At 35.3% G+C, this 27,974-nt stretch overlaps 1 protein-coding gene across 9 annotated transcripts in view; it reads left to right on the plus strand.

Annotated features, from left to right (window-relative positions):
- The window catches only part of BIRC6 (baculoviral IAP repeat containing 6), a 218,531-nt gene that overhangs the window by 40,063 nt on the left and 150,494 nt on the right, over positions 1–27,974 (plus strand). For all 9 annotated transcript variants that reach the window (XR_004385497.1, XM_032881852.1, XM_032881858.1 and 6 more), the window contains exons 5-12: positions 914–1,025; positions 2,972–3,054; positions 6,531–6,753; positions 6,832–6,992; positions 11,571–11,629; positions 17,019–18,413; positions 23,736–23,885; positions 26,998–27,223. Coding sequence is in view for 8 of the 9 variants with exons in the window: in XM_032881852.1 (XP_032737743.1) it covers positions 914–1,025; positions 2,972–3,054; positions 6,531–6,753; positions 6,832–6,992; positions 11,571–11,629; positions 17,019–18,413; positions 23,736–23,885; positions 26,998–27,223 (2,409 nt within the window). In the remaining variant the exon portion in view is untranslated. The remainder of the gene's footprint in view (positions 1–913; positions 1,026–2,971; positions 3,055–6,530; positions 6,754–6,831; positions 6,993–11,570; positions 11,630–17,018; positions 18,414–23,735; positions 23,886–26,997; positions 27,224–27,974) is intronic.

Genomic DNA, 27,974 nt, shown 5'->3' on the forward strand with positions numbered 1-27,974 from the left:
AGATTTTAGAGAAAAGTATTTTTCTGGTTTCACTGTGATGACCTTTACCACTTTGTTTTCCTTTTCTCCTTTCCTGTTATCATTTGCACTTTCGTGTTTGGAAGAGTAACCTCTGCTTACAGTCCTTTCTTTCTTGAAAGCATTTGGACTTTTTCTAAATTTGGTATCATTCTTTGAACTAATGCTCTAAGTTGGGTGCCTGGCTGGCTCGGTTCGTAGAGCATGTGACTCTTGATCTTGGTGTCATGAATTCAAGCCCAATGTTGGGCATAGAGCTTACTTAAAGTAAGTTAAAAAAATTTTTTTTTAAAAGCCACTCATTTAAAAAATACTTTAGGTTATACGTTTACTCTCAATGAAGTAATGTATTTTAATATGAGAACATATATGAAGATTTTCTTTTTTGGTAATTCCCTGGAGAGTACAGCTTTGCTGGAAAAGGATTTCTCTGGAGAAAGAACAGAAAGAAAACTGCTTTCTACTTAAAAAACTAAAAAAAAATTAAAATTAAACTGGAAAATACTTTCTCAACATGATTGAGATAAAACCACTCTTCCTTTGGTTGTGGTTTTATCCATTTATGCAGACTTGGCACATGATAAAAGCATATGACTCTGTCTTTATGTCTCCAGATTTTGTGGTCTCTGCTTGGTAATTATGCAACATTCATTAATTTAATCTATGCCTGGAAATTATCAGTTGTAGCCATCAATAGGTTTCTTTTTCCCTGTAGTGTTTAAGGGAAATTCCTAAAAGCGATCGGTTTTTAGTTTAAAATATACATTTGAACTTAGTCATTAGACCATTCCCAGATTTTGTTGATAATCCAGTAAAATTTGTCTTCATTGTTAAGTAGGAGTGCCATTATAATTTGATACCTAACTTCAATTACATAAAATATGTTTACTTGTAGATCACTGATGTATAGTGAAGCCAACAGACGGGAGACGTTTACCTCATGGCCTCATGTAGGCTATCGATGGGCACAGCCAGATCCCATGGCTCAAGCTGGATTTTATCATCAGGTAAAAAAGACTCAAAAATTTTTTTTCAGTATGCTTTTGTAGTCTTCAGTAAAATCATTAACATTTAATATTTTCTCAAAAAACTTGCTTTATGCCATCTCACTGTGTGCTTGTGTGTATGCATTTGTGTGAGTTTTGTTTTATTCTTGTACCTTTGCAAAAAGAGAAAATTTGTTACAGGTAACTAACAACTGAGTTAATGCTTCATAACTGTTTTCTTTCAGAAGCCAGGCAGTATTCTTCAGATTTGCTTTTTGGAAAGTGTTCTCATTGGATGTGTGTTTATTTTCATTTCTTGATTTCTGCGTTCATAACAGAGTAGTAGATCCTGAGGATAATGCAACAAAAGTAACACTGCAGTTACTCCTGAAACTCTAATTTTGGTCGGGATATAGATTACCCACATACTTCTGCATAACTGTAGTATCAGCATTGCACATGGTAGAGTGCAGTCTGAATATATATGTTGAAGAACCGATTAAGAAATTGCACAGAAAGGGGAATGATTAGTCAAGGAAAAGAGATTTATGTAGGAAAAGAGGAGAGTGTACAATATAGGGATTCGTGTGACAAAAAGATGAAAGTGGGACATTAAGAGAGAGGTTCACTGAGCTAAAGTAGAGGGAAGTTAAGAAAAATGACTTCAGATGGGGATTATGTATTAAAGGAGGCTTAAACTGGGTGGGGTAGAATGGCTTACCACTGCTCAAGAATCTAAACAATTTAATACTTACATGTCAGTTTAACGCGTGCTTACTTAATTTTAGAATTCAGCTAAACTTTGAAATGCATTGAAGTAACTATTGTAAAGAATCTGAAGAGTGATTATTCCTTAGTTATCTTGAAGTGTTTGGACTATCTTAAGTAAATTAAATCAGAAATTCATATATATTTGACTATTTTGTTCATGGTCTGTCAGATTTGCATTTAAATATATATTAGTTTGGGGGCGCCTGGGTGGCTCAGTGGGTTAAGCCTCTGCCTTCAGCTCAGGTCATGATCTCAGGGCCCTGGGATCGAGCCCTGTGTTGGGCTCTCTCCTCAGCAGAGAGCCTGCTTCCCCCTCTCTCTCTGCCTGCCTCTCTGCTTACTCTTGATCTTTGTGAAATAAATAAATAAAATCTTTAAAAAAGAAAATAAAGATATATTAATTTGGAGGCTGGCTAATCCTAGAATTACTGAAATTATTTTTGTAACTTAAAGTTTGAATATGGACCATTTTTCCTGATAATTTGTCTTCATTGCTGTTTGGTGTCCTTTCCTAAAACAGTCTCTGTGAAGTGATGCATTGGTATTTTTTCTGTTGAATTATTATTCATTGTATTCCATCCTTGCAAAGAGATCAAGTCATAGATTTTCTAGAATCTTCTGCCTGTGTTAGGCATTGATTATTCTTAATTTAAAAAAATGTAAATGAATTTACATCTATATGAATAGTAGGTGCTAAGTAGAGTGAGTCCTCAAAAATAGTAATGTTTGTCATTAGAACTGTATTTTAGTTCAGATTTTGATGTATTATTTTATATATATGACATTTTGTCCTGTGTAACTAAAGAATACTACATGAATTAGGTTTACTATTTTGCTTTTCCTTTTTATTTGGCCTTTCATGTGCAGTTGTATGAGATTCAGTTTTCATAATAAAATACATTAGATTCTATTTCAACCATTTCAGTAACACATTTAGAAGATGCTAAGATTAGAGATCGAGTATGTGTGTGCCTCCATGTTTTAGTGCTCATTTTTTGATAAAACACACTTTTTCAAGTAAAGCAGTAAATTTTTAAAACATTTGGGCATTCACTGTATTTTTGGAATCAGTGTATAGGCTAATTGTCTTTTCCTCAGTGTGCTTTTTTACCCAAGATTATGAACGTTTTTAGAAGAGTTTTTATTAAAAGGGTATTTTACTATTAACCATAACTGTCTTCATCATGAATTTGCAGCCTGCTTCATCTGGAGATGACAGAGCCATGTGCTTTACTTGCAGTGTGTGTCTTGTTTGCTGGGAACCTACTGATGAACCTTGGTGAGTGTTACTTTTTCTGGACATAATAGGCTAAATTCATCCTATAAGTAAGCTTCTGAATTTTCTGTTTTTCATCTAGATAGAATGATATTCTTGCCTTCTTCCATCTGTATTTTTGCCTTTGTTATAAGAGAATGAGATAACACTGTCTTTGCTCTGTCATATCACTTGGTGTATAGTAGCCAAGGTCTTTGACTTCCTAAAATCCACATGGGAGAAGTGCCAATGAATAGAATTAGGCCGTGAACCAGAAGGTTATGATAAGTAAGTTGATACAGCATGGTTAACTTCAGCAGTGTGATCTTGGTCAGTTGCCAGCAGCCTGTCAGTGGGGAATCCACGGAGCAGGGCCTTATGAGTTACGTTTTTAACTTTGAAGTAATTTTAGGGAGTTGGTGGTGATTTTTGAATTCTAATAGGTGAACGTTTAGAACTTGGTTAACATTAGAGATCATGTATTGAAACCCAATTTTTAAAAAAATAGCTGAGGCTTTATTAATAGAAATAGAAATAGTAATAATAAGAGCAAATATTTATATAAAGCTACGTACCAGGTGTCATCCTAAGCACTTTATATATTTTTTACTTGTTTAATTCTCATATTTTAGGTATTACTATCTTCATTTTATAGGAGGGATAGAAATTATTATCCCATTCTAAATAAGGAAAATAAAATTTGCCAAAGGGCATATGGCTGATTAGTGATTGGAGCCAGGATTTGTAGTAAAATTAGTTTGAGGTTTCTGAATGTTAATCAGCTGATATGTATGGAGTGAACTAGCTAAAGCCTGTCCGAGTGTTACATACGGATTCCAGCTTGCAGTAGAGTGTACTGTATGAAAAATGGAAGTTGCATCTATCTGTGGACGAGAGTTGAACATGTGCAGTTTTCAGTGTAGGTTAAGGTTCTGTTTGGAACTCAGTCTTTTCCCCTAGAAACTATTTATATATATAGAAACCATTTTAACATGTATTTTTTAGTTTCTTGGACTGACCCTCAGTTATTTCACCCATCCCTGAAGAGTTTTACCAGGACATTATAGAATGTAACTTTATTCATAAATATTTTGGGGGGAGTAAATTGACTCAGATATTCAGCTTGCACTGTCAAACCTGTTTTTTTCTTTTCAAAGATTTTGTTTATTTATTTGACAGAGATCACAAGTAGGCAGAGAGGCAGGCAGAGAGAGATGGGGAAGCAGGCTCCCCGCTGAGCAGAGAGCCCGATGTGGGGCTCGATCCCAGGACCCTGGGACCATGACCTGACCCAAAGTCAGAGGCTTTAACCCACTGAGCCATCCAGGTGCCCCAAAACCTGTCTTTTTTTGACATGGTCAGGGAGTCAAAGATTCTATCTCTTCTTGCCCCAGGATTCAGGATTCCTCAAATTTAAGCAATTGGTAGCCTCTCTGAGGGCTGAGAACATCGTTCTAAATGGATAGGAGGGAATAGGATTGAAGAGAGTTGGGAAGCTGAGCCTAGGTACCTTGTGAATCTGTGCAGGGCGGGGGAAGGAGGACTTGCAAGTAGACAATGGGACTCATATTTTGATGGCAGGAGTTGATAGAGCTAGTTGGAGGGAGATTGAAGTTTTTAAAAAATAAAATGAGCATGTCCTATTATCTGGCTATTCCTCTTCTACTTATTTACCTGAGAGAATTAATTCCTCTTATATGCAAAGAAGCATAAAGTGGATGGTTAACTGCAGTGAAAAACTGGAATCATCTTAAATATTTGTCAGGATGGAATAGTCAAATAAAATGTGGCATGCTCATATAATCTATTATCCAACAATGAAAAAAAATCAATAGTTTGCTATTATTCACCGTCAATAACTTTGAGTTATGTTATTGTGTCAGGAAGTTTGTTATAGGATGATTCATACAGTAGTACTTTTATTTAAAATGAAAAAATCTTTATGTACATGTATATGAAAACTTACAAAAATATTTTAGAAGTATACCACTTAAATTCATAAAAGTGGTTATTGGAGGTGGGAAAAGAGATTACTGGAACTGGATATTATAATTGAGTGTATTTAGCTTTATATAGTTATGTGTCACTCGTATAAATAATATTTTAATTAAAAAATTAAAACTCAGGGAAGAAAAAAGGGTGGAAAGAAGAAGATACCCTAGGATTTAGTTGGGAGGGAATCCAGTCAAAATATGTGCTTGGGGATGTCCTGTAAAAACAATTATTTAAGACATTTGCATATTGTAAGATTGTCCAGAGCTTACATTTGGATATAGGTAAGTTGTAGGTGCCTTGTAAAAAGAAACATACACGCCCTAAGGAATGGCATATTTTGTAAGTATAGTTGTCCCTTCTTTGCCATGGAAATTCTTTTTTTGGTAGCAGCATCCTGAGATTTCAGATAATGCCTTGTAATTGCACCTAGTGAGCGTAAAAAAAAAGAATAACCAGAAAGAAGTCACAAAGTTGGAGACGTAATTTTTAAGTGTTAAAGTTGATCCTGCTTTCAATATTTGAGATTTTTAGAGTTGTTATACTAGTCTTGAGAATTCCTAGTGTTGTATTTCTATTAAACATGTTAGGATTTTCTAGGTAAACAAATTTAACATTTCTTTTTGCTCATTAAGCATTTATGTGAAAGAAATAATGTACAGTCCATGAATATTATCTTTCTGTGTTTCTTTGGAAAGATATTTTGCTTTGAAATTATTTATCTGGTCTGATCCTATAGTGGATGTATAAGATGTATTTCTTGTTCTTAGTATAGGTCATTTTATCCATACTGTGTAGATCTTTTTGCTTTTAGATCTTTGCTAAAAAGTTCTTTGTGATGTGACATTTATTGAGTTTCTACTATATGTCATTTACAGTTGTGGCTGCTGATAAATATAGATAGGCATAAATTATATGTGATTTTTAAAATAGCTGTATAGAGGTATCTTTGACATTTAAAAATTGTATATATTTAAGATGTACAGCTTGATGTTTTGGTGTATATATAAAAGGCTGCCACAATCAAGCTAATGAATATATCATCACCTCTACACAGTTACCATTTTGTGTGTGTACCTGTGTTGATCTAATTTAGGATACATCCTCTTCACAAATTTCAGGTATATAGTAGAATAATGTTACCTTTTGTTACATGCTGTACCTTTATGGAGAACTTTAAACTGAAATGTGTGAGGAAATACCAGACTTTACACAATTTAATCAATATGTGAATATAGTATAAATTATACTATAGCATTTCTGTTTCGTCAGAGACTGATTTTATGTGTAATCCATTAAAGGGAATAAAATCTGCTGCTGTAGTAAGTGGTTGGATATGTTAGAGTGATCTTGATAAGATTGAATAATGTGGCATTTGAGTCTTTTTAATAAAGCATACTGCAGTTGTTTTTTTTTTTAAAGAAAAGATGATCTGGAGTTCTGTTTTGAGCCACAGACTTGACAGCTTTATTGTTCACTAAACTTTTCCTTCCTTCATCTATGTAAAGGTCTGAACACGAGAGACACTCTCCAAACTGCCCGTTTGTGAAAGGTGAACACACACAGAATGTGCCGTTGTCCGTCACTCTCGCAACAAGTCCTGCACAGTTTCCCTGTACGGATGGAACTGACAGAATAGCTTGCTTTGGCTCGGGGAGCTGCCCTCATTTTCTAGCTGCTGCAACAAAACGAGGAAAGATCTGCATATGGGATGTTTCCAAACTTATGAAGGTATGTTTCAATTATGAAGTAACAGATTAGTCATTGAGGAAAAAATCAGTCTTAAACTTAGGCTTGTCATTCATTTAGGTGCACTTGAAGTTTGAAATTAATGCATATGACCCAGCAATTGTACAACAGCTTATTCTGTCGGGAGAACCAAGCTCGGCAGTCGAATCAAGGAGACCAACTTTGGCGTGGTTGGAAGACTCCTCTAGCTGCTCAGACATACCAAAATTGGAAGGAGATAGGTATGTGACTTTTTTTAGTGGCATTTATAAAAGTTAGTGTTTTCCTGAATTTTATATTCTCTTAATTCTAATTAAAGGGACAGAAAAAATTATTAGTTCAAGAGAGTAGAGAACAAACATTTAGTTATAAAATCTGGAAGAGCTGTGTGATTCTAGACAAAAATTTTCATTCAAAAATGCCATTGTCTGTAAAATGTACTTTATTTTCTGTCTCAGTCTATGCCAGATGCTGCACTGAAGAATAAAGTCTAAACAATGAAACCAAATCCTTGGATTAAACTTGTTATTTTACCTTCCAAATCTTTTCCTAGGGCAGTTGAACCAAATCATTTTGGTTTCTACTTGTTTTCATTAGCACCTCAAATTGTAGAAGTGCTAATGAATAGTGAAATAACCTGTGGCTAGGCAAGATGACCTTATTATTTAAAGCAACTTATCAGTAGTCAGCCATGAGTTGAGGCATGATAATTATTGCTGTACAGACACATTTTGGTAAAATTGTTGTGTGTTGGATTCTCTTCCATTCAGCTTTTCTGACAGTCTTGATTTCTGTAGCTGTATTTGATCTATGTGGTGGCTGGAGAGTCAAAGTATTATTTTATTTACCCACTCATCTCCCAAGACACTACAGTTATCCCTAAACTGGGCTAGGATTATAGGAGCAACATATGCAGTATTCTCAAGCAGACAGACTGAAGGGTTCCAAAAACCACTCAACTTGTCTTAAGCAGTAGAAGCTACTCCCTTTTAAGATTCTGAAGGTAGCAGTGTGAAATGGAGCCTATAACTGTGATCAGATGTCCTGATGCTGAGGCGATCTGTCATTTCACTTGCAGGGACTTCTTATGTTAATGATGTGTGATAGACGTTAGACCACAGTCAGTGATTTAACAGTATTTTACTTCACAGTCTGTTTGGTGACATGTACTTTCATTAAGAACTAATGTAAAACTTTATTAGTGCAAATTGTTTCATTAATGGAATTAATGGAAAATTCACAGTGTATTAGTTGGGAAGGTTACCTCTGTCTAGTCTTTCTTGGTAATGATATGTATAAATTATGGGTAGGTAAATATAAATTATGGGTAGGTAAATGTGGCTGAGCTCTGAAACAGACTGAATTAAAGCTTCATGGCTGTTCTCAGTTATTATAAATCCTATGAATAAATCCCAGCTTGATGGAAAAGCAGGTGGCCTGTTTCTGAGTTTTGACCACATTTGTCAATAGGACTAGAAAGTGTGCTTGAGCTCTGTGATTTTCTTAGAAGTTAGTGGAAAATTAATAGAAGATAATGAAATTGGTATGTGCTTCTGAACACTAATTTATTTTTTTTGAAGATTTACTTACTTATTTTAGAGAGAGAGCACAAATGGGAGAGGGAGAGGTAGAGAGAATCGGAAGTGGACTGTGTGCTGAGTGCGGAGCCCACCCTGAGATCACAACCTGAGCTGAAACCAAGAGTTGGTGTTTCACAGATGGCACCATCCAGGGCCCCTGAACACTGTTTTTAATTAAAACGTTTGTCTTGGAGTTTTGTAATTTGGGGATTAAAAATTGAATGAAGACGTACTTTTTAAGATTACACACATACGTGCGCGCGCGCGCACACACACACACACACACACTTGGGTAAAATGTACATTTTCAATAAACACCCAGTATCTCGGGTGGACAGGTACTATGTTGGGGTAATGTGCTGGAGTTGAGATATAGATCTCTGTGTGCTTCTAAGAGGTAGTCTTTCTAGGGTAGAAGGACCCTTTTCTTCTGAGAAAGTGAAGTGATTCATACAGAAAGAGTACTCTTAGGTTGGGGTGGTAGGAGGAAGCTGTAGAGGTGGAACTTCCTCTCCAAACTGAGTCTCCTTCTCTGGCTTTCCCTTCCCCCAAAGGAAGCAGGATTTCCGTTGCATTGGTATTGAATATACAGAACCAGACTAATACTGATTTTGTGGCACAATATACAGTGTATTTATTTTAAAATACACTGTGTGAGTTTTATTAGCTCAAAGAATAATATGTTAATTGAACAAGTTAAAACTTAGCCAAGAAGCTTAATTAGCAGTATAGTTTGCTTTTGGATTGTTTTTGACCATTTCTACTGGAAAGGCAACATTTGTCTTTGTTCTGAATTTATTCAGGGAAGAATATTTGGGAAGGAAGATGATTTATTTGGGAACATGTTTAAATTAAATGAATTAATATTTTTGTCTCATTTTGTATGTTATATTTTTTAAATTGGTAGAAATTTCCTGCATTTAACTTTGAAGTTGTGTATATAGTATTGATATATCAAAGCTAAGGTATCCATGTGATACTAGTATCTTCAGTTTTCAAAAATAGATAATCATAACTAACTGTTTAAAACTTAGTCATATGTCTTATTTATTTTGCATGTTTGTTGCTCTGCAAAAGGTTTTGCACATGTAAAAGGCTTTAGTGAATCCAGTGTCTGTTATAAACCTAATGCGTGCTTAATATAGAAAAATTAGACAATCTGGAGAAGTAACTTGACGAAACAGAGAACCCATAGTCACATCATCCAGTTATGTTAACATTTATATATATAAAATTTTTATTATGTATTTATTTTTTAACCCATATTCATTTTATTAAGGTATACAGATCATAAAATTTACCCTCAGTGTACAGTTCAACCATTTTACTCATATGATTTTATTATGTAATGGTATGAGAATTTTTCTGTCACATAATATTTTAAAGAAAAGATTGTATTTTGAAAAACTTTAGAAAGAGCTTTTTTTGTTTTGTTTTGTTTTTTTGCCAGTTAAAGATGATTATCTGGCAAGGCTTTGTAACATTATTTGTAATTTCCTATCAAGACACCTTGAATACCTTCTTAAAATATACAACTACTTGGGGCACCTGTTGTGGCTCAGTCACTTAAGTATCCAACTCTTGATCTCAGCTCAGGTTTTGATCTCAGGATCATTGAGTTCAAGCCCTGTGTTGGGTTCTACATTGGGTGTGTGTGATGCCTACTTAAATAAATAAATAAAAATAAAATAAATAAAAAATAAAATAAAACATAAAACTATTTTATTTCACCTTTTTTCCTGATAGCTGTATAATACTTGGTTGTTTTTTTTTTAATGTGAAAACCCTTCCATACTTGAAAGCTATTGTGTCTTGGTTTGGAGTTCTTTATTTTGGTTAGTTCCCAGTGATTAATATTTCCTCTGAGGTTTATTTTTCCAATTTATTTATTTTTCTTTATTCTCTGAAATCAGCCAATTAGTATTTAAATAGCTTAAGGCTAATTAACAGCTGATCTTGAACTTTTGCACATTTTTTTGTTATTTAAATTATAGCACAGAATTGTTTTATGGACAGTTATTTCCACTTGAAAAATTTAAAACGTAGAAATTTGTCAGAAATGTCTAACTGAGCCCTGTCCCTATCCCTGCCCCTTATTTCAAACTTTTTTTTTTTAAGATTTTAGTTACTTATTTGACAGAGAGAGGTCACAAGTAGGCAGAGAGGCAGGCAGAAAGAGGGGGAAGCAGGCTCCCCGCTGAGCAGAGAGCCCGATGCGGGGCTCGATCCCAGCACCCTGAGACCATGGCCTGAGCCGAAGGCAGAGGCTTTAACCCACTGAGCCACCCAGGCACCCCCAAAGTTTTTTTTTTAAACAGAGATTACTAACTCGTATTTCATTTAAAATTACTGTAGTGCCTGGTTATTTCAGTTGTAAGTGAAATATATTGTTTCAAAGAGGGAGAGTTAATATTTTCTTTCCTTCAAAATGCTTCTTTTAATTTTTTTTATTTGAGATCATCAGAATTTTAGAACTGCCATAGAAGTGCTGTTTGTTAGAATACAGACAGTCTCATACTGTACTAGAGCGATCTTTTATTAAATTATTTTCTTGTTTGCTAACAGATGAGAGTAAGGATAAAGATGGATGCAAAGAGGGAGGCTGGCAATGTCTTAACTATCTGAGTAGAGAGTAAATGAGGGACCTCCTCTCTTCTTAAACCCTAACTACTGAGTTATATTAGTTTCCCTGCTTGTTAGGGAGTTGTTATCACCCCTTCCAAAACAAAGAAACCAAACACAAAATAAAAATGAAATGCGTGCGTGTGTGTGTGTGTGTGAGTGTGAGAGTACGTGAACATAAACACACACTTATATAGCTCTTTTATTTGGTTTTAGGACAACTTTCCAGAATTCAGTAATACAATAATTATTAAAACTTTACTACCTGAAGCTTGTACTTGATTTTATTAGCTGCCTCACTCTTATCTGTTTATTTAACCGACTGTTCCCAGTCATACCTTAAGAGTTTTCAAATCCCTACAAATTTTATTACAGATTCTTAGAGGTTTCCACATTCTGTTTCAGACACTTATTTCATGATTTTAAGGTAATCCAGTACCAGCATTGTTAATCAGTTATGATCTCAGACTACTTACATGTCATTTAAGTGAGTTTTAATAGTTTTGTATGATACTTATATTTGGGATGCAGAGCATTGGTTGTTGCAACTTTGTTCTTTGTCTCATAATATGTATACCTTTTTTTGAAATTCAAATTATTTTTTACTTTGTCTTTAAGTGATGATTTACTGGAGGATTCAGACAGTGAAGAGCATTCCAGATCAGATTCTGTGACAGGTATGTTAAAAATGTCAGATAATCTATTGTTTAAATCCTTAACGTTTATATAGTCATAGGAAGAGCTAAATATTACTTAATTCTAAATTTCTTAGTTAATGCAGACTCTACATTTTCACTGATATACACAGAAAACTCAAATGTTAAACTTTAAAGATCCTGAATTAGTATACGTAGAGTCCCATACTTAAATTTTAAATGGTATGTATTTGAGCCAAACAAGTTAAAATGACAGTTTTACTAAATTTTTGTCACAGATGTCAAGGTATAGACATTAAGCTCTTTAGAATGTGTTAGTTTATTTGCATAATTTATTCTGTTGTTAAATAAAAGTAATATTGAAATTAAGGTTCTTTATTCCCAAAATAAAATGGGGAAAGAGAATAAATTTTAAAGTATAAAATCATAGACATTAAGGCATCAAGTAAGTGCTGCCTTACTCATTGTCTTATGAAATATTAAGGTGAAAACGTGTGCTTCAAATTTTAATGTGGTTTTATAATAGGCAAGGCTAATAGTACATCTCAGAATAGTTTTTCCATATCAGAATTCAAATTCTTGTCATTTATTATAGGCTGAATACTTTTCCCAATACATAAAAGAGGTATGTTAACATCTGTTAATTAGAGTTTTGGCAACTGATTACGATAAAAATATGTAAAGCATAGTACCTGGGAAGTAGCCAGTATTTTTTAAAAAAGTGACTGTTATTAAATTGTGGCTGTTCTTTAATGTCCTATCTCAGGAACTGAGAACATACATAACTTGTTAAATCTCTGGGGGAAGAGACACAGCTTTGTATAGTACAGTTGTCAAAACTTGAATTGAGTATATATACAATAGCAAGTGCTCTCTAATTCTAAATTGTCATGAAATTTTTTTTAAAGCCCCCAGACAACACTAGACTGATCTGGGGTCAAACCTTGTGGTATTTTGAAGTAGTTTTTGACAATGAAAAGAATTTTAAAGTAGGAAAATATGAATAATTTATAAATGTATAATTAGCTCTAGAACAATAAAGAAAAGACTCATTAAAAAAATTAGTCTGATTAAGATAATGCTTTTCCCATTTTGTTGTCTTTTTGCAAAAACGGATAAGGGCTACAATTGCATTTTCTTAGTCTGGGAAAGAAACTGGTGACAGGTTACTTGAAGACCTGGTTAGAGCTTGAATTCTTCTACTAATTCACTCTTTGGTCTTGTCAAGTCATTTAAACTCTCTGGGCCTCACTTTTTCCTCTGTAAAGTGAAGTGTTTGAACTAAGTGTTCCTTTATGCTGTTCTTAAAGTTTTTGATTCTAACCATAACCTTTCCTTTGTATGCTGTAGCTTTGCTCTTTTCTCTGGGTCCAATGATCTCAGTAGGTATTTTTGTAATTATAATATCTATCTTTGGTCTATATCTTTATCCCTTTTCTTCTTTTGTCTTTTTCATCTATGCTTAGTTGATTTTTCACTTCCTTTAGATACGATAGTCCTATTTATCTCACTTCCCAGTATCTAGAAAGTCACCATGTATTGTTGTTGGCTTTTTCTTGTGATATCTCATTTAGGGTTGGGGCTTTTGTCCTTATGTAGTATTAAAAGGTAGGTATGGAAAGAAAAAAAGATCTTCTGATTAAAAATTGTTAATTCCCTCCTTTTAGGATTTATAAGTAGTTCATTCATTTGTAGTAAAATATGTATAGTAGTCTACCTTACTTGCAGTTTCGCTTTCCACAGTTTTTCAGTTACCTTTGGTCAACTGTTGCCCTGAGCAGATAACTTTCCTTCTGGCATGGTATCGTCAGAAGGTCCGTAGTAGCATAATGCTAGGACACGATGCCTGTGTCATCTACCCCACTCCATCTCATCATGTAGGCATTTTATCTCACATCATCACAAGAAGAGTGAGTACAGTATAGTAAGATATTTTGGGAGAGAAAACACATTGACGTAACTTTTTTTTTTAAGATTTTTATTTATTTATTTGACAGACAGAGATCACAAGTAGGCAGAGAGGCAGGCACAGAGAGACAGAGAAGCAGGCTCCCTGCTGAGCAGAGAGCCTGATGCGGGACTCGATCCCAGGACACTGGGATCATGACCTGAGCCGAAGGCAGATGCTTTAACCCACTGAGCCACCCAGGTGCCCTGACATAAATAACTTTTATACTTCTTTATGGTATATTATTATAATTATTCTATTTTATTATTAGATATTGCTATTAATCTCTTACTGTGCCTAATTTGTAAATTAAACTTTATCATATATATGTTTACAAATAAAACATAGTACATGTAGAGTTTTGTACTTTGTGCAGTTCAGTGTCCACTGGGGTTCTTGGAACGTATCCCTGCCTATAAAGTGGGGAACTACTATATCTTCTAAGTTAATTCTGTTATATTGGTAGTTTATTGGCGAGTTTATGGAGGCTCATGATATGAATGGGAGATGTGTTCCTTTCCTGAAGCATCTAAAATAAGTCACAGATGCTATTTCAGAATTTACATTTACCAACTCTAGGTGATTCCCATCAAAGTGAATGACACAGTCTGAAGAATTAGGAAATATATTTCTCAACTAAGAGATTTTTACTTATTTTTCATTTAAACTTTATGACTTTTGAAAGTTTCTAGGGGCGCCTGCGTGGCTCAGTCATTGGGTGTTTGCCTTTGGCTTGGGTCATGATCCCAGGATTTTGGGGTCGAGCCCCACGTCGGGCTCCCTGTTTGGTGGGAAGCCTGCTTCACCCTCTCCCACTCCCCCCGCTTGTGTTCCCTCTCTCACTCACTTTCTCTCTGTCCTATAAGTAAATAAATAAATAGAATCTTTAAAAAAAAAAAAGAAAAGAAATGATGTCAGAGAAGATTGGTTTTGGGGTCAGAAGGATACATTTGCTTCTTGTGAAGTGTGGGAAGAATGGCAGGAGAGAGAAGGAGGGTTGAAACTGAAATTCTTAGTTTTCGAAAAGTGCTTAGTTAAAACCTATTTGCGGGTGCCTGAGTGGCTCAGTTGGTTAAGCGACTGCCTTTGGCTCAGGTCATGATCCCAGACTTCCAGGATCGAGTCCCACATTGGGCTCCCAGCTCATTGGGGAGTCTGCTTCTCCCTCTGACCTTCTCTCTTATGCTCTCTCTCACTCATTCTCTCTCAAATAAATAAAATAAAAAATCTTGAAAAAAAAAAACCAAAACACCTGTTTGCTTACCTCAGAAAGTTTGCCTGAGAGAACTGTTGGCTGACACTACCTAAGTAAGCAGAGAAGGATTTCCCAAAATGATTATCTGGGGAATATTGTATTGCAGTCCATATGTAGCTATATTATGTAAAAACTTGTTTTGTAGTCGAGTAGGTTTGAGAAATTCTGAGCTGACAGATTTCTTACTGCAGTATTTGACAGTTTTCATTGTGCTTTGTCAGTCGTCTGAAGTAGAATGTACAGCATGGGCTGTTTCTTAGATATTACTTAAATGTTTGGGAAGAAGCAGAGGAATAATGCTACTTGTCATGCAGCTCTTCTTAGTGAATAGTCCCACTTTCTATGCTATTTACTTTGAACATTTCTTTTTTTTTAATAGTTAAACTGTATTTATTGTTGTAATTATCTTTTTTTTTTTAATTTTATTTTTTATAAACATATATTTTTTTTTCCCCAGGGGTACAGGTCTGTGAATCTCCAGGTTTACACACTTCACAGCACTCACCATAGCACATACCCTACCCAGTGTCCATAACTACTTTGAACATTTCTTAAATGTGTGTTAATATATGTAATTTATGGTTACATGAATGGTTATGTTTGTTATGGTTATGGTTATTTTGTTTTTATCTCTCTTACTCTGTGTGAATAAACTAAAATAGCTTTTTCCTGGTAATTTCTGACCATAACTTAAAAAAAAATCATTTAAAAAATCATTCATAGAAGTTTCAGTTTAGTCCAGTAAACAGTTGAGCATCCTCAAGATTTATTACAGTGTACTACATGCTATCCAAATCTTATTGTCAACTTTTAATTTTGATTCTAAATTAGTAGAGTTAATATATATAACTCTTGCATGGCAGCACAGACAGACTGCATGTGAATGTAGCCAGATGAGTGGTTGCATAAATGAACAGCTTCATTAAATGATTAAATTGTTGAGCTTATAATTTCAGTTTCCTTCCATTTAACTAGACATGGTTTCAGTTTTAGGTCATAATAGCGACATTATATCAAGTGAGAAGATTATCCTCAAAAAATGGGAAATTCTAATAAGGCTGTCAGTGAGCATTTTAAATGAATAGTTAATTTCAATGAAATAGTTAACAGAATGGTGGGAATAGAACTTTCAGTACGTGTTCCATGTATGACGTTCCATGAATCTCAGTTTTATGTTACTTGGGCACCTTTCAAACTTCCATGCAATTGTCGAGTTATATTTATTTCCTTTACTCTTCTATATTTTTCTTACCTAAACTATAAAGCCAATTCCAATTTTTTTTTTTTCCATAAGAAATACTTAGACATTGTTGCTAATAATGTTGTTGTGACTGATAGGATTTATTGCTATTGAGAAAGACACAAATCGGTTCAGACTTTCAGTTCAATATCAAGAGATTGTACTTGGCTTAGGGGTTGAGTGACATCTGTTGCAGGGTTTTGTGTAGACAGACATAGCATGTTTCAAGCGTTGAGACTGAGAAATGACTTTTGTACTCTTTGTAAGGGGACAGCACACAATGGAGAGAAGGTCATTAAGGGGTAATGTAGTTCACTTTAAATGAGCTATAAATTAGCAGGTAATGCAGAAGACACTTTCTGCTTCACTTTAAAATGGCAGATTTGGGGAATTTTTCCTTCCTGGTTATAATTTTTTTCTAAGCTGAGGTTAAGATTACATTGTGTACTATGATAATCAACTGATAATTAGTATGGTGGGGTAGGAGAGAGGAGAGCATGGTATGACTACTTCTAAATGGTATAAGGTAGGGAACTGACACTATAATCATGTTTCATGGATATTCAATAAAGTGCGTAAGTGACAGTTTTAATGGTATTGAGTGTTTTTTGGTTTAGAATGGAAGGACAGAAATCCTGTTATTTTATACTAATAATGTCTTCATTCTTTAATCTTTCTCATAAATTTAAAAGGGTGGGGGTACGTTGCTCATAAAGTTCCAGGAGAATATATTCTGAAATGAAAATGATTTTGATTCTCTTGAATACCTCAGTGGTTTTTCTGAGTAGATTTATCTTAGATTTCATTAACTTCCCTTTAATATTCTTTAAATTCTTCCACTGATGTAACTATAATGCACTAACTGATTGGATGAGTAAGAAAAGGAAATTAACGAAAGCATTATGCTAAAGATTTGTGTCTTGCCACTCTCGAGGCCAATTCTGATGAATATTGTTCCTTTTCAAAGGGCATACGTCCCAGAAGGAAGCCATGGAAGTGAGCCTTGATATAACAGCACTCAGCATTCTGCAGCAGCCTGAGAAACTTCAGTGGGAGATTGTGGCAAATGTGCTTGAAGACACTGTTAAGGATCTTGAAGAACTTGGGGCAAATCCTTGCTTAACAAACTCTAAGAGTGAAAAGACAAAGGAAAAGCACCAGGAACAACACAACATTCCCTTTCCATGTTTATTAGCAGGAGGTTTATTAACATATAAATCTCCCGCTACCTCACCCATTAGTAGTAATTCTCACAGGTCACTGGATGGTTTAAGCAGAACTCAGGGTGAAAGTATATCAGAACAAGGGTCAACTGACAATGAATCCTGCACTAACTCAGAATTAAATTCTCCTCTGGTAAGGAGGACTTTACCTATTTTGCTTCTTTATAGCATCAAGGAATCTGATGAGAAAGCAGGAAAAATATTTTCACAGATGAACAATATAATGAGCAAAAGTTTGCATGATGATGGTTTCACAGTTCCCCAGATCATTGAAATGGAGCTGGACAGTCAGGAGCAGTTGTTGTTGCAGGATCCTCCTGTGACTTACATTCAGCAATTTGCAGACGCAGCGGCCAACCTTACCTCTCCAGATTCTGAGAAGTGGAACTCTGTGTTTCCCAAGCCTGGGACTTTGGTTCAGTGCTTAAGGCTGCCAAAGTTTGCAGAGGAGGAGAATCTTTGTATAGACTCCCTAACTCCTTGTGCTGATGGAATTCATTTGTTGGTAGGACTGCGGACATGCCCTGTTGAATCCTTGAGTGCAATAAATCAAGTAGAGGCCTTGAATAATTTAAATAAATTAAACTCTGCACTATGTAATAGACGGAAAGGTGAGCTGGAATCAAATCTTGCTGTAGTGAATGGTGCAAATATTAGTGTAATCCAACATGAATCACCAGCAGATGTACAAACTCCTTTGATAATTCAGCCTGAGCAGAGGAATGTTAGTGGTGGATATTTAATACTTTATAAAATGAATTATGCCACTCGGATAGTGACTTTAGAAGAGGAGCCAATAAAAATCCAACATATCAAAGACCCCCAGGACACAATTACCTCGCTCATTTTGCTTCCACCAGATATATTGGATAATCGGGAAGATGACTGTGAGGAGCCTGTTGAGGAAATGCAGTTAACCTCAAAGAATGGCATTGAAAGAGAAAAAAAGGCTGATATTTCTACTCTTGGACACCTGGTAATAACCACTCAGGGAGGATATGTAAAAATATTAGATCTTTCAAACTTTGAAATTTTGGCCAAAGTGGAACCTCCCAAAAAGGAGGGCACTGAGGAACAGGACACATTTGTTTCTGTCATTTACTGCTCGGGCACAGACAGGCTGTGTGCATGCACCAAAGGTAAGCTGTTGGTTTGTTTGGGTCTCCTACAAATCTTATAAAATCAGTATATATGGCATTCATTTATATGCATATCTAGTATGAATTTTAGAACCATATAGATGGAGAGAAATTTATTATTTTTTTTATAATGAAGCGGTAAATCTTTCTACTGTTTTAACTTTTTAAAACTTTTTTCTACTGCCCTAGGTAAGGATTCTAATTGTAAATAAGTTAATAAGTCTCTCAGAAAGTATCTTCTCTGCTTTAACCTCAAGAAAATAACCTGCTGTTGTTTCTGTGAGTCCTGACTCTGCATCTGCTCAAATTTGTGGCCTTGGGCAAGTTACTTTAAACTCAGTAAACCTTTGTTTATTTATACATGAGGATAAGAAGGCCTGTTACCAGGCTTCTTAGAATGAAATGAAATAATGTATGTAACATTTTGGGCACAGAATATATATACTGATCATTACTTCCTCCTGAAAGAAAATTATTTAGCGAATGATACTAGTTTTACCAAATAAAATTTTTTGTTGATTTACTCCTGACCTTTGGCTAATGGTTGAGTCAGCTTTGCAACATCTGAGGCCCCATACAGAGTAACACATGGTGTGCATTTTTTCCCTCTACTTTTCTTATTATATATTTTAAGTTGGAAAAATAAAGCAGTTTTTGAAAAGGATTACTGACAATGTCAGGCAACATGAATAGTCTTATTGATAGTTTAGTAGGAGTTAGGGCCGGGAGATATTTGAAGACCAGGTAACTATAGCCACTGGTTAGGAGAAGAACTGGGTGTGAGGAGAGTCATACATCTCATTTGTGGTTCTTGGGAGGAATTAACCGGAGTTTTTCCTCACTTTAAAATTGCAAGAGTTTGGCCAGGAAGGGTAGTGGTGAATGTAGTGGTTCAGACGGCCTTCATTGGAATACATCTAGTGAAATAAAGGGAAGAAACATCTTCAAATAACATCAAAACCCAAATTTAAAATTAATTTAAAGTTAATTAAATTAAAATTTAAAAACGAGCAATGCAGAATAACTTCAGGCTAATTAAACTTTGATTTAGAGTTGATAAAGTTTAGAAAAACCATTAAAATACTATGGTGTGAAGGATGATTTTGAAGTTTTCGATCATGTATGTGCCTGTTCACTGTTGTGAGAGCTTCAGTTCTCATAGTTCGTTTAGTCATCATGCCAACTTTATGCGGTGTATACTATTATTGTGTTCATTTTACAGATAAGGAAACTGAGGGAAGGAGAGGTTAAGTAACTTGCCTAAGTCACAGAGCTAACGAATGACAGAGTCAGCATTCATACCTGGGGATCTGTTGTCACGGTGCATAAATTATACTGCCAGAATGTAACAAAAGCGTAAGACTTGCAGGGGTACCTGGGTGGTTCAGTTGGTTAAGCCTCTGACTCTTGGTCTTAGCTCTGGTCTTGATTTCAGGGTCATGAGTTCAAGCCCATGCTGGGTGTAGAGCCCACTTAAAAAAAAAAAAAAAGTAATGGAACCCACTTAGAAAAAGAAAAAAGAAGAGTGATACATTGAGTTTTAAAGAATGTTTTAATGTGAAAGATTTAAAAAACGAAAACAGTTTAATATGCCATAGGCCATCCAGATTGGAGGTAGATTTGGAACCTGAGTGACCTAGCCCCAGGGTACATCTGTGTATGATACGAGTGTTTTCCAGAAGTACAGTCAGGGGTTAATGGTTTTAATTGTTTGATGAGATATGCTTTTGTGAGATAGAGAAGTAGTATTTAAATAGATTAATGTATTCTTGGAGTTTGGACAACAGAAGAAAAGTTCTAGGAACTTTTCCTAGATAGGGAATTTATCCAGATGGATCAAAGGATAAGAAAAAGCCCGAGAAGTTAAGCACTTTGAAAATTATCCCCTAGTTCTTCAAGGATTGACTGATCAAGATAGATTTGAAAAGATGAGATTAGTAACTAAAAAGAGGAAAGAAAACTTGATGTTATATCATGTATATTTGACAGTCCAAAAAAGTAGTTGTAAAAAAAATTTTTTTTTTAAGATCTTATTTTTATTTATTTGACAGAAATCACAAGTAGGCAGGCAGAGAGGCAGCCAGAGAGAGAGGAGGAAGCAGGCTTGCCGCTGAGCAGAGAGCCCCGGACACGGGTCTCTATCCCAGGACCCTGGGATCATGACCCAAGCCGAAGGCAGAGGCTTTAACCCACTGAGCCACCCAGGCGCCCCAGTTGTAAAATTTTAAAAAAAGGATTACAGACTCTGACCCAAAAGGGCATGACCTTTCCATGATGTTGTAAGAGTGTATTCAAATAGGATAAAACTCCTTTTCTCATGGAGAATCATTGAGCATTTTGATAAAAATCTATAATAAATGTTAATTTCAAATGGTATTAACAATATACTAAAGGTAGATTTGATGCAGTTATGTTTGATGAAAGTTTGGAAATAGAATATACATACACTTGTTTCCTTGTCAAACAAGGAAATAAGCTCCCTTCTGGCCACTGTGCCACCAGCCAGCAGCTCCAGAAATATGGGCCACTTTCCCCACAGCTGGCTCAGGGCTGAGGAATGGGGGATGGCAGCTGCTTCCTGCAGGCCACTTTCATGAAAGATCAGTAGCCTTTCCCTTTATCAAGCATCCTCTGGTTACTGTTTATTGTTAGGTTCCAGAGTTCTGAAATAGTTGATATCAGTCACTTTCTAGGTCAGTAGCTAACATCTAGAGCTTCCTACCTAGAACTTCCTACTCCGCCATTTGGTGTGACATTACTGGAGCCTTTGTTGGTATATATATTTTTTTAATATTTTTTTTGGAATTCTGTTCTTAGTGATTTAATCTGTCACAGACTACTTTAGAATAATACTAATTTACCAGTAAAATATACTTTGCTCTAATCTTTTTTCTTCTGGTCTTTTGTGCTACCATTGTCTTAGATGTTGCATTTAGATAAGTTATAAACCCAACGAAAAAGAGTTGTTTTATACAATCTTTGTCTTTTAAAAAAGTTGACAAAGAAATGAGATAAAATATATAATGTCCATCTAATTTACTCATTTCATCACCTAAGCACTCATTTCTGGTTGTGTGTGTGTGTGTGTGTGTGTGTGTGTGTGTGTGTGTGTGTGTGAGAGAGAGAGAGAGAGAGAATTTGGTAGTGCTTTCTTTCATCATGAAGGCCTTTCTTTAGTACTTATTACAAGGCAGATCTCCTAGTGAAAGATGCTGTTTATCCTGAAACATCTCTGTTTCACTTTCATTTTTGAAGAATAATACTGTGTATAGAATTATTAGTTGACTATTTCTTCACATCTCATTCAGTTTCCTTTGGCCTCATTGTTTCTGGTAAGTCCACTCTTAATTTATATCATGGTTATTAGATCTGATGAGTCATTTTTAACTTGTTGCATTTGAGGTTTTCTTACTGACTTTCAAACAGCATATGTACCTGTGAATCTTATTGTATATATCCTACTTGAGGTTTATTGAATTGATTGAATTTGCAGTGTAGTGTTTTTCTTCAGATTTGGAAAGTTCTTGTCCATTATTTCATCAGTTTTTTTTTCTTTGCCTTTTCTGCTCTCTTTTTCTGGAATTCCCATTACATGTATGCTCTTATACTTGACCTGTCCCATAGGTCTCTGAGATGCTTTTCATTTTAAAAGATCTTTATCTTTTCTTTAGATTGGTTAATTTCTTATGCTCTATTTTTATTTTACTGATTCCTTCTACTGCCGTCTCAAATCTACTTTGAACCTATATAATGAACTTTTTGTTTCAGCTATTTTATGTTTCAACTCCAGAATTTCCCTTTGTTCTTTAAAATAATTTGGTTTTTGGTTGAGATTCTTTACTTGTTGAGTCATTTCCACCATTTTTTCTTTTAATTCTCCATACCTGATTTCCTTTTATTCTATAAAAATACAGTAGCTTCTTTGAAGTTCTTGTCTGCCAAACCTAAATCTTGGGAACTCAGAGATATTGCTCAGTGATTTTGTTTTCCTTAAGCATGGGTCAAACTTTCTTCAGATGTCTTATAATTTTTAATTTAATACTGGACATTTTAAATAACATTGCAGAATTCTGAATTCTGATTTCCCCTCTTTGGAGATTGTTGTTGCTTTGTTTGTTTGGTAACCCCTCAGGACTATATCTGTGAAATCTGTTTGTTTTGCAGTGTGCAGTCACTGATGTCTCCAGTCATCTCCCCCTTGCCCCCGGAGGTTTTAATTTTTAAACTTGTTTCTTATTTGTTGCCTCTTTGTCCAGTTAGCTTAGCTTAATATTCAGCCAAAGATTTTGATAAGTGATTATGCCCAAGTAACTTCACCATAAAGGCTGTATTCACGTGTGTCCTGGCTTTTATTTGCTTTATTTTTATTTTCTGTCATGCCCTCTTACAACTCTTATGCATATGCATGAGGCTTAGTTGACTAGGAATGTGTGGATGGCTTGGGCCCCATCTGGTTTTGTAATACATATGTACAACTTCTGATCATTGTGGATTATGTGGAGAGTTTACCAAACCCCTTATGTTTCTTTCACTTCTTTTAACTTTGTATTAAGGGCAGGGTCATGTCTTTAGGATGCACTTCATTTTTGTTGCCTCTGAGCCCTTTCAGCTGATGGCTGTCCAAATCCGTTGGGCCCCCTCTGGCAGTAGCATCCCTTCTGCTGGTTTTCATTGCTTGCCCCACCCTGGTTGAATGATCATTTTGTCTGGCTTTATAGTTGCTTTTCAGGAAGAGGAGTTGTCATCTTCCTTATTCTGTCATATTGAAAGTGAATCTCCAAATACTTTTTTTAGAATATTCTTTTATCCATTGATTTTTATCTTAAATATTTGCTAACTTTGCTTTCTTTTTTTTTCTGTGAGAAATTAAAAAAAAACAATTTCAGTTTAATTTCATTTCATTGTGAATGCTTCAAAAAATTAAGAATCTGTGTTCATTTTTGATACTGCTGAGATATTTAGCTAGTGCATCAGTTTCCTCATCTGTAAAGTGGCCACAATAATAGTCCTTACCTCAGAGGTTTTTGTGAAGACTAAATGAATTAATTTAAGCATTTAAAATAGTGTCTTACACATAGTTAGTACTAGGTCAGTAACTGTTTTCACATATGTTTCTGTATTTGCCATTTTTTAAATTTAATTTTCAGTTTGTAATACCTTGTCAATTTAAATTCTAAATTCTGGAAGATAATGTCACTTTGGCAGCCCTGTTTATCTGCCTGTTGAGTGATATTAAAATAAATGAGTTTCTTAAGTAGTATGCATTTATATGTTTATCCATATGCCGTGTACCTATGTTGATAAAATTTTACTACACCATAGGTGGTGAGCTTCATTTTCTCCAAATTGGAGGAACTTGTGATGATATTGATGAAGCTGATATACTAGTGGATGGATCTCTTTCTAAAGGAATAGAACCATCTTCAGAAGGTTCCAAACCTTTATCAAATCCTTCAAGTCCTGGCATTTCAGGTATGATACTAAGTTTTTAAATGAAATCTTAAAATGGAAATTCTTGTGATATTTAAAGCTTTCTGAGTCTTTCTTAAATAGTCTTAAACATTCTTTCAGTTTTTACAGTCAACTCTTGGTTACTTTGTTGAGGGAGTTCATTTACTTGTTGCCATTCTGTCACTTGGCTTGTTTTTATTTATTATTTATCATTGTTTTTTTTCAGTAGTCGCAAATTGTTGTGAACAGTTAAAATAAAAAATGTTTTTTTGACCTATGGTAGGTTGGCCGATATTGGTGATGTTACCTAAGAGGTGAAACATTATTTTGGCCATTAATGGGCTTTTAGTCTAGTTAGGGAAAAAAAACATGAAATAGGGTAACTGAGGGGTGCCTGGGTGGCTCAGTTGTTGGCCATTTGCTTTCCGGTCAGGTCGTGGTTCCAGGGCCCTGGGATCGAGCCCTGCATCGGGTTCCCTGCTCGGTGGGAGGCCTGCTTCTCCCTCTCTCAGTCCCCCCTGCCTGTGTTCCCTCTCTCCCTGTCTCTCTGTCAGATAAATAAATAAAAATAAATAAAAAATAATAAATAAAAATAAATAAAATCTTTTAAAAAAAGAAAAAGAGGGTAATTGACTAAATAAATATAAGGTCAGTGCAGTGGCTGTTACTACTGATATTACTACTGGAATTGAAAAGCTGGAAAAATACTCTCTCCCTGGGGTAATATATTCAGATCCTCATTGCCCCATTGTGCATCGTTAGTTAGGTTTGTTTTTGTATGTTGTTTTTGCCTCTTCTCTGTGTTTCTGTAGTGCCCTCCAGAACTACTTTTTCAGAAGTAATAGTTAACATATCACTCCTCTTAAATCTTGGACTTTTATGAACTAACTCTAGTTTTCTTCTCAGTGTTTGTTACAATAAACTTTGCATGATTTCTTGAGTGTATAATCCCGTTTTCATGCTCTTTACATGTTACCCTCAGCTCTCTTCCCTGTGCTTTATGATTGTAGTTAGTCCTTTTGTGCTTCCACAGTGCTCTTATGTTTTACTTAGTCCTTAATTCATTTTGTTACCTAAATCTAGCAATTAAAAGGTTAATAAATCCAGAGGTGGTGCCTGGGTGGCTCAGTGGGTTAAAGCCTCTGCCTTCGGCTCAGGTCATGATCCCAGGGTCCTCAGTGGGGAGCCTGCTTCCCTTCCTCTTTCTCTGGCTGCCTCTCTGCCTTCTTGTGATCTGTCTCTGTCAAATAAATAAATAAAATCTTTAAAAAAAAAAAGGGTTAATCTGTAATGCAAAGTGTGTTTGAACTCAGATGTCTTCCAAATAGAAATAATATGTAAAGTTGGTATTTGATTTTTATGGACACTTAATATGTGGGTATTTGATCATTTTTCTTTGCACCAGAGGCAAACCTTTTTAATGATTACTAGTATAATACATGCTAACTTGAGTGACTGTCAGTATAATCTGTGCTATCTTACATGCCAGGATTTTTCAGCGTCAGCACCATTATTGCCATTTTGGGCTAGATAATTCTGTGTTGTGGGAAGACTGTCCTGGGCTGTATTAGCAGCATCTCTGGCTTCTGTCTACTAGACTACAGTAGCACAGACAATTACCTCCTTCCAGGTAGCCCTTGGAAGGCAAGATTGTCCCCCTGGTTGAGATAAACTGACTCATGTCTCATGCTACAATAAGTCAAGACTTGATTGTCTTGATTAACTATACAGTTTGGTTTAAAAAGCTAATATACTGGATGTTTCTTATTTTATAGGTTACTGTTATAATGGAAAAGAAATTTGTTAAGATTTTTAAAATTTATTTATTTGAGAGAGAGACAGAGAGAACATGAGCAAGGGGAGGAGCACAGGGAGAGAGAGAAGCCTATTCGCTGCCAAATGGGGAGCCTGACGTTGGGCTTGATCCCAAGACCCCTTGATCACGACCTGAGCCAAAGGCAGAAGCTAACTGACTAAGCCACCCAGGAGCCCCGAGAATTTTCAGATATAGTCCATAAATACTATTGAGAAAAGATGAATTAGATTGTAAGGAAGAAAATAATATAAAGAAGGGATATTGACATACAGTTCATGTTTACAAACAGTATTTAACAGTTTCAGTCTGATTTAAAAAGCTCTAAGCTTTGAGAAGAGGAATGTGGTTTGAAATATACTTTTAATTTGATATAACTTAGTATAAATTTTCTTTGAAAATATTCTTAACCTATCAGATTTCATATTTTAATCTTTTTAAAAATTTATTTTTATTATTGGAACAAGCACAACAGCCTTTTTCTAATGTTAGAAATTTCATAGATGTGAGCACATTTTAAGAGAAAACTAATCTCTCTGAAGTAGATTGTTACTCTTTTAATATTGGTATGCCTACAAAATATTCTTAACTATCACAAAAGTAGGAAAAAGTATTGGTGAAGCTTTTGGTTCTGTATGTATTTATCTGCCATCAGTATAGCTTTGACTTTAAAAGATTTTATTTATTCATTTATTTGTCAGAGAGAGAGAGAGAGCGAGAGCGCGTGCACAGGCCGGCAGAGTGGCAGGCAGAGGCAGAGAGAGAAGCAGGCTCCCTGCCAAGCAAGGAGCCCGATATAGGACTCGATCCCAGAACCTTGGGATCATGACCTGAGCCAAAGGCAGACGCTTAACCGCCACCCAGGCATCCCAGTATAGCTTTGACTTTAAAAAAATTTTTTATATAAAGTAAAAAAGGGCAGGTGCTATATACTTAATGATGTTTAGTATTTTGTTTTGTAAATGATAAAGTCTAAAAGTTACTTGCTAATTTGATACAGATTTGGATTGCATTTCAGTACTGCTTTCATTTCTCTTATTAACTTTGGGTTGGTTAGAGCCCAGCCAGGGCTCTTCTAACAAGTTGAGTTTGGGTTTCTCCAGTAAGGAGTACCCTCTCTATAATTTAAAATATTTAAGATGGCTTTTTATTATGCCCGTTATGTAGTTAGTGCTAGTTACTTTATTTGTATATGGATATCTGAGCTCATATTAATAACTCTCAGGATATTTGGCAAGTATTATAATTGACAAGACAGAAAACATGAATTAAAACTAATTTTTAAAACCTGTTTCAAATTCTGTATTCACTGTTGTTAAGGAGTTGATTTATTGGTGGACCAGCCATTCACCCTTGACATCTTGACGTCTCTAGTGGAGCTAACGCGCTTTGAGACTTTAACTCCACGGTTTTCAGCTACTGTTCCTCCATGCTGGGTAGAAGTTCAACAAGAACAGCAGCAAAGGAGGCATCCTCAACACTTGCATCAGCAACACCATGGAGATGCTGCTCAGCATACTAGAACTTGGAAACTACAGACTGACAGGTAAGATATTCTTCTAAGGTATTTGATTTTAAGTCCATGTTATGTATTTGTTAGAAACAACGTAGAATTCTTAGATATAGTATTGTTTCTCTTAACTTTGCATATTAATCACTGTTTGTCACCTCAATTTTGGAGATTTCTGTATTCTTAGTTGTAGGATAAAATAGAATAACCTGCCATTGCAGTTAGTTTGGGCATTCAGCCCACTGGTTCATTTAACAGACATTTATTTATTTATTTTTATTTTTATTTTTAAAATTTAAATTGAATTAATATAGAGTGTTATTAATTTCAGAGGTTGAGTTCAGTGATTCCTCAGTCTTCTATGATAGCAGTGCTTATCACATCACATGCCTTCCTTAATGTCCATCCCCTAATTATCCCACCCTCCTATTTTGTTGTTGTTGTTTTTTAAGATTTTATTTATTTATTTAAGAGAGAGTGTCTTTGACTTTAAAAGATTTTATTTATTCATTTATTTGTCAGAGAGAGAGAGAGAGCGAGAGCGCGTGCACAGGCCGGCAGAGTGGCAGGCAGAGGCACTCCCCACCCCAGAGAGAGGGAGGGGGGAGCCGCAGACAGAGGGAGGAGCAGATGACCTCCTGAGGGAGGAGCCCAATGTGGGACTCGATCCCAGAACCCTGAGATCATGACCTGAGCCGAAAGTAGATGCTTAACTGTTGAGCCACCCCGGCGTTTTAGTTGTTTTTTTTTGTTTTGTTTTGTTTTGTTTTAAGATTTTACTTATTTG

Source organism: Lontra canadensis, unplaced genomic scaffold (assembly GCF_010015895.1).
Source record: "Lontra canadensis isolate GAN:19392208 unplaced genomic scaffold, GSC_riverotter_1.0 scaffold78, whole genome shotgun sequence".
NCBI lineage: Eukaryota > Metazoa > Chordata > Mammalia > Carnivora > Mustelidae > Lontra > Lontra canadensis.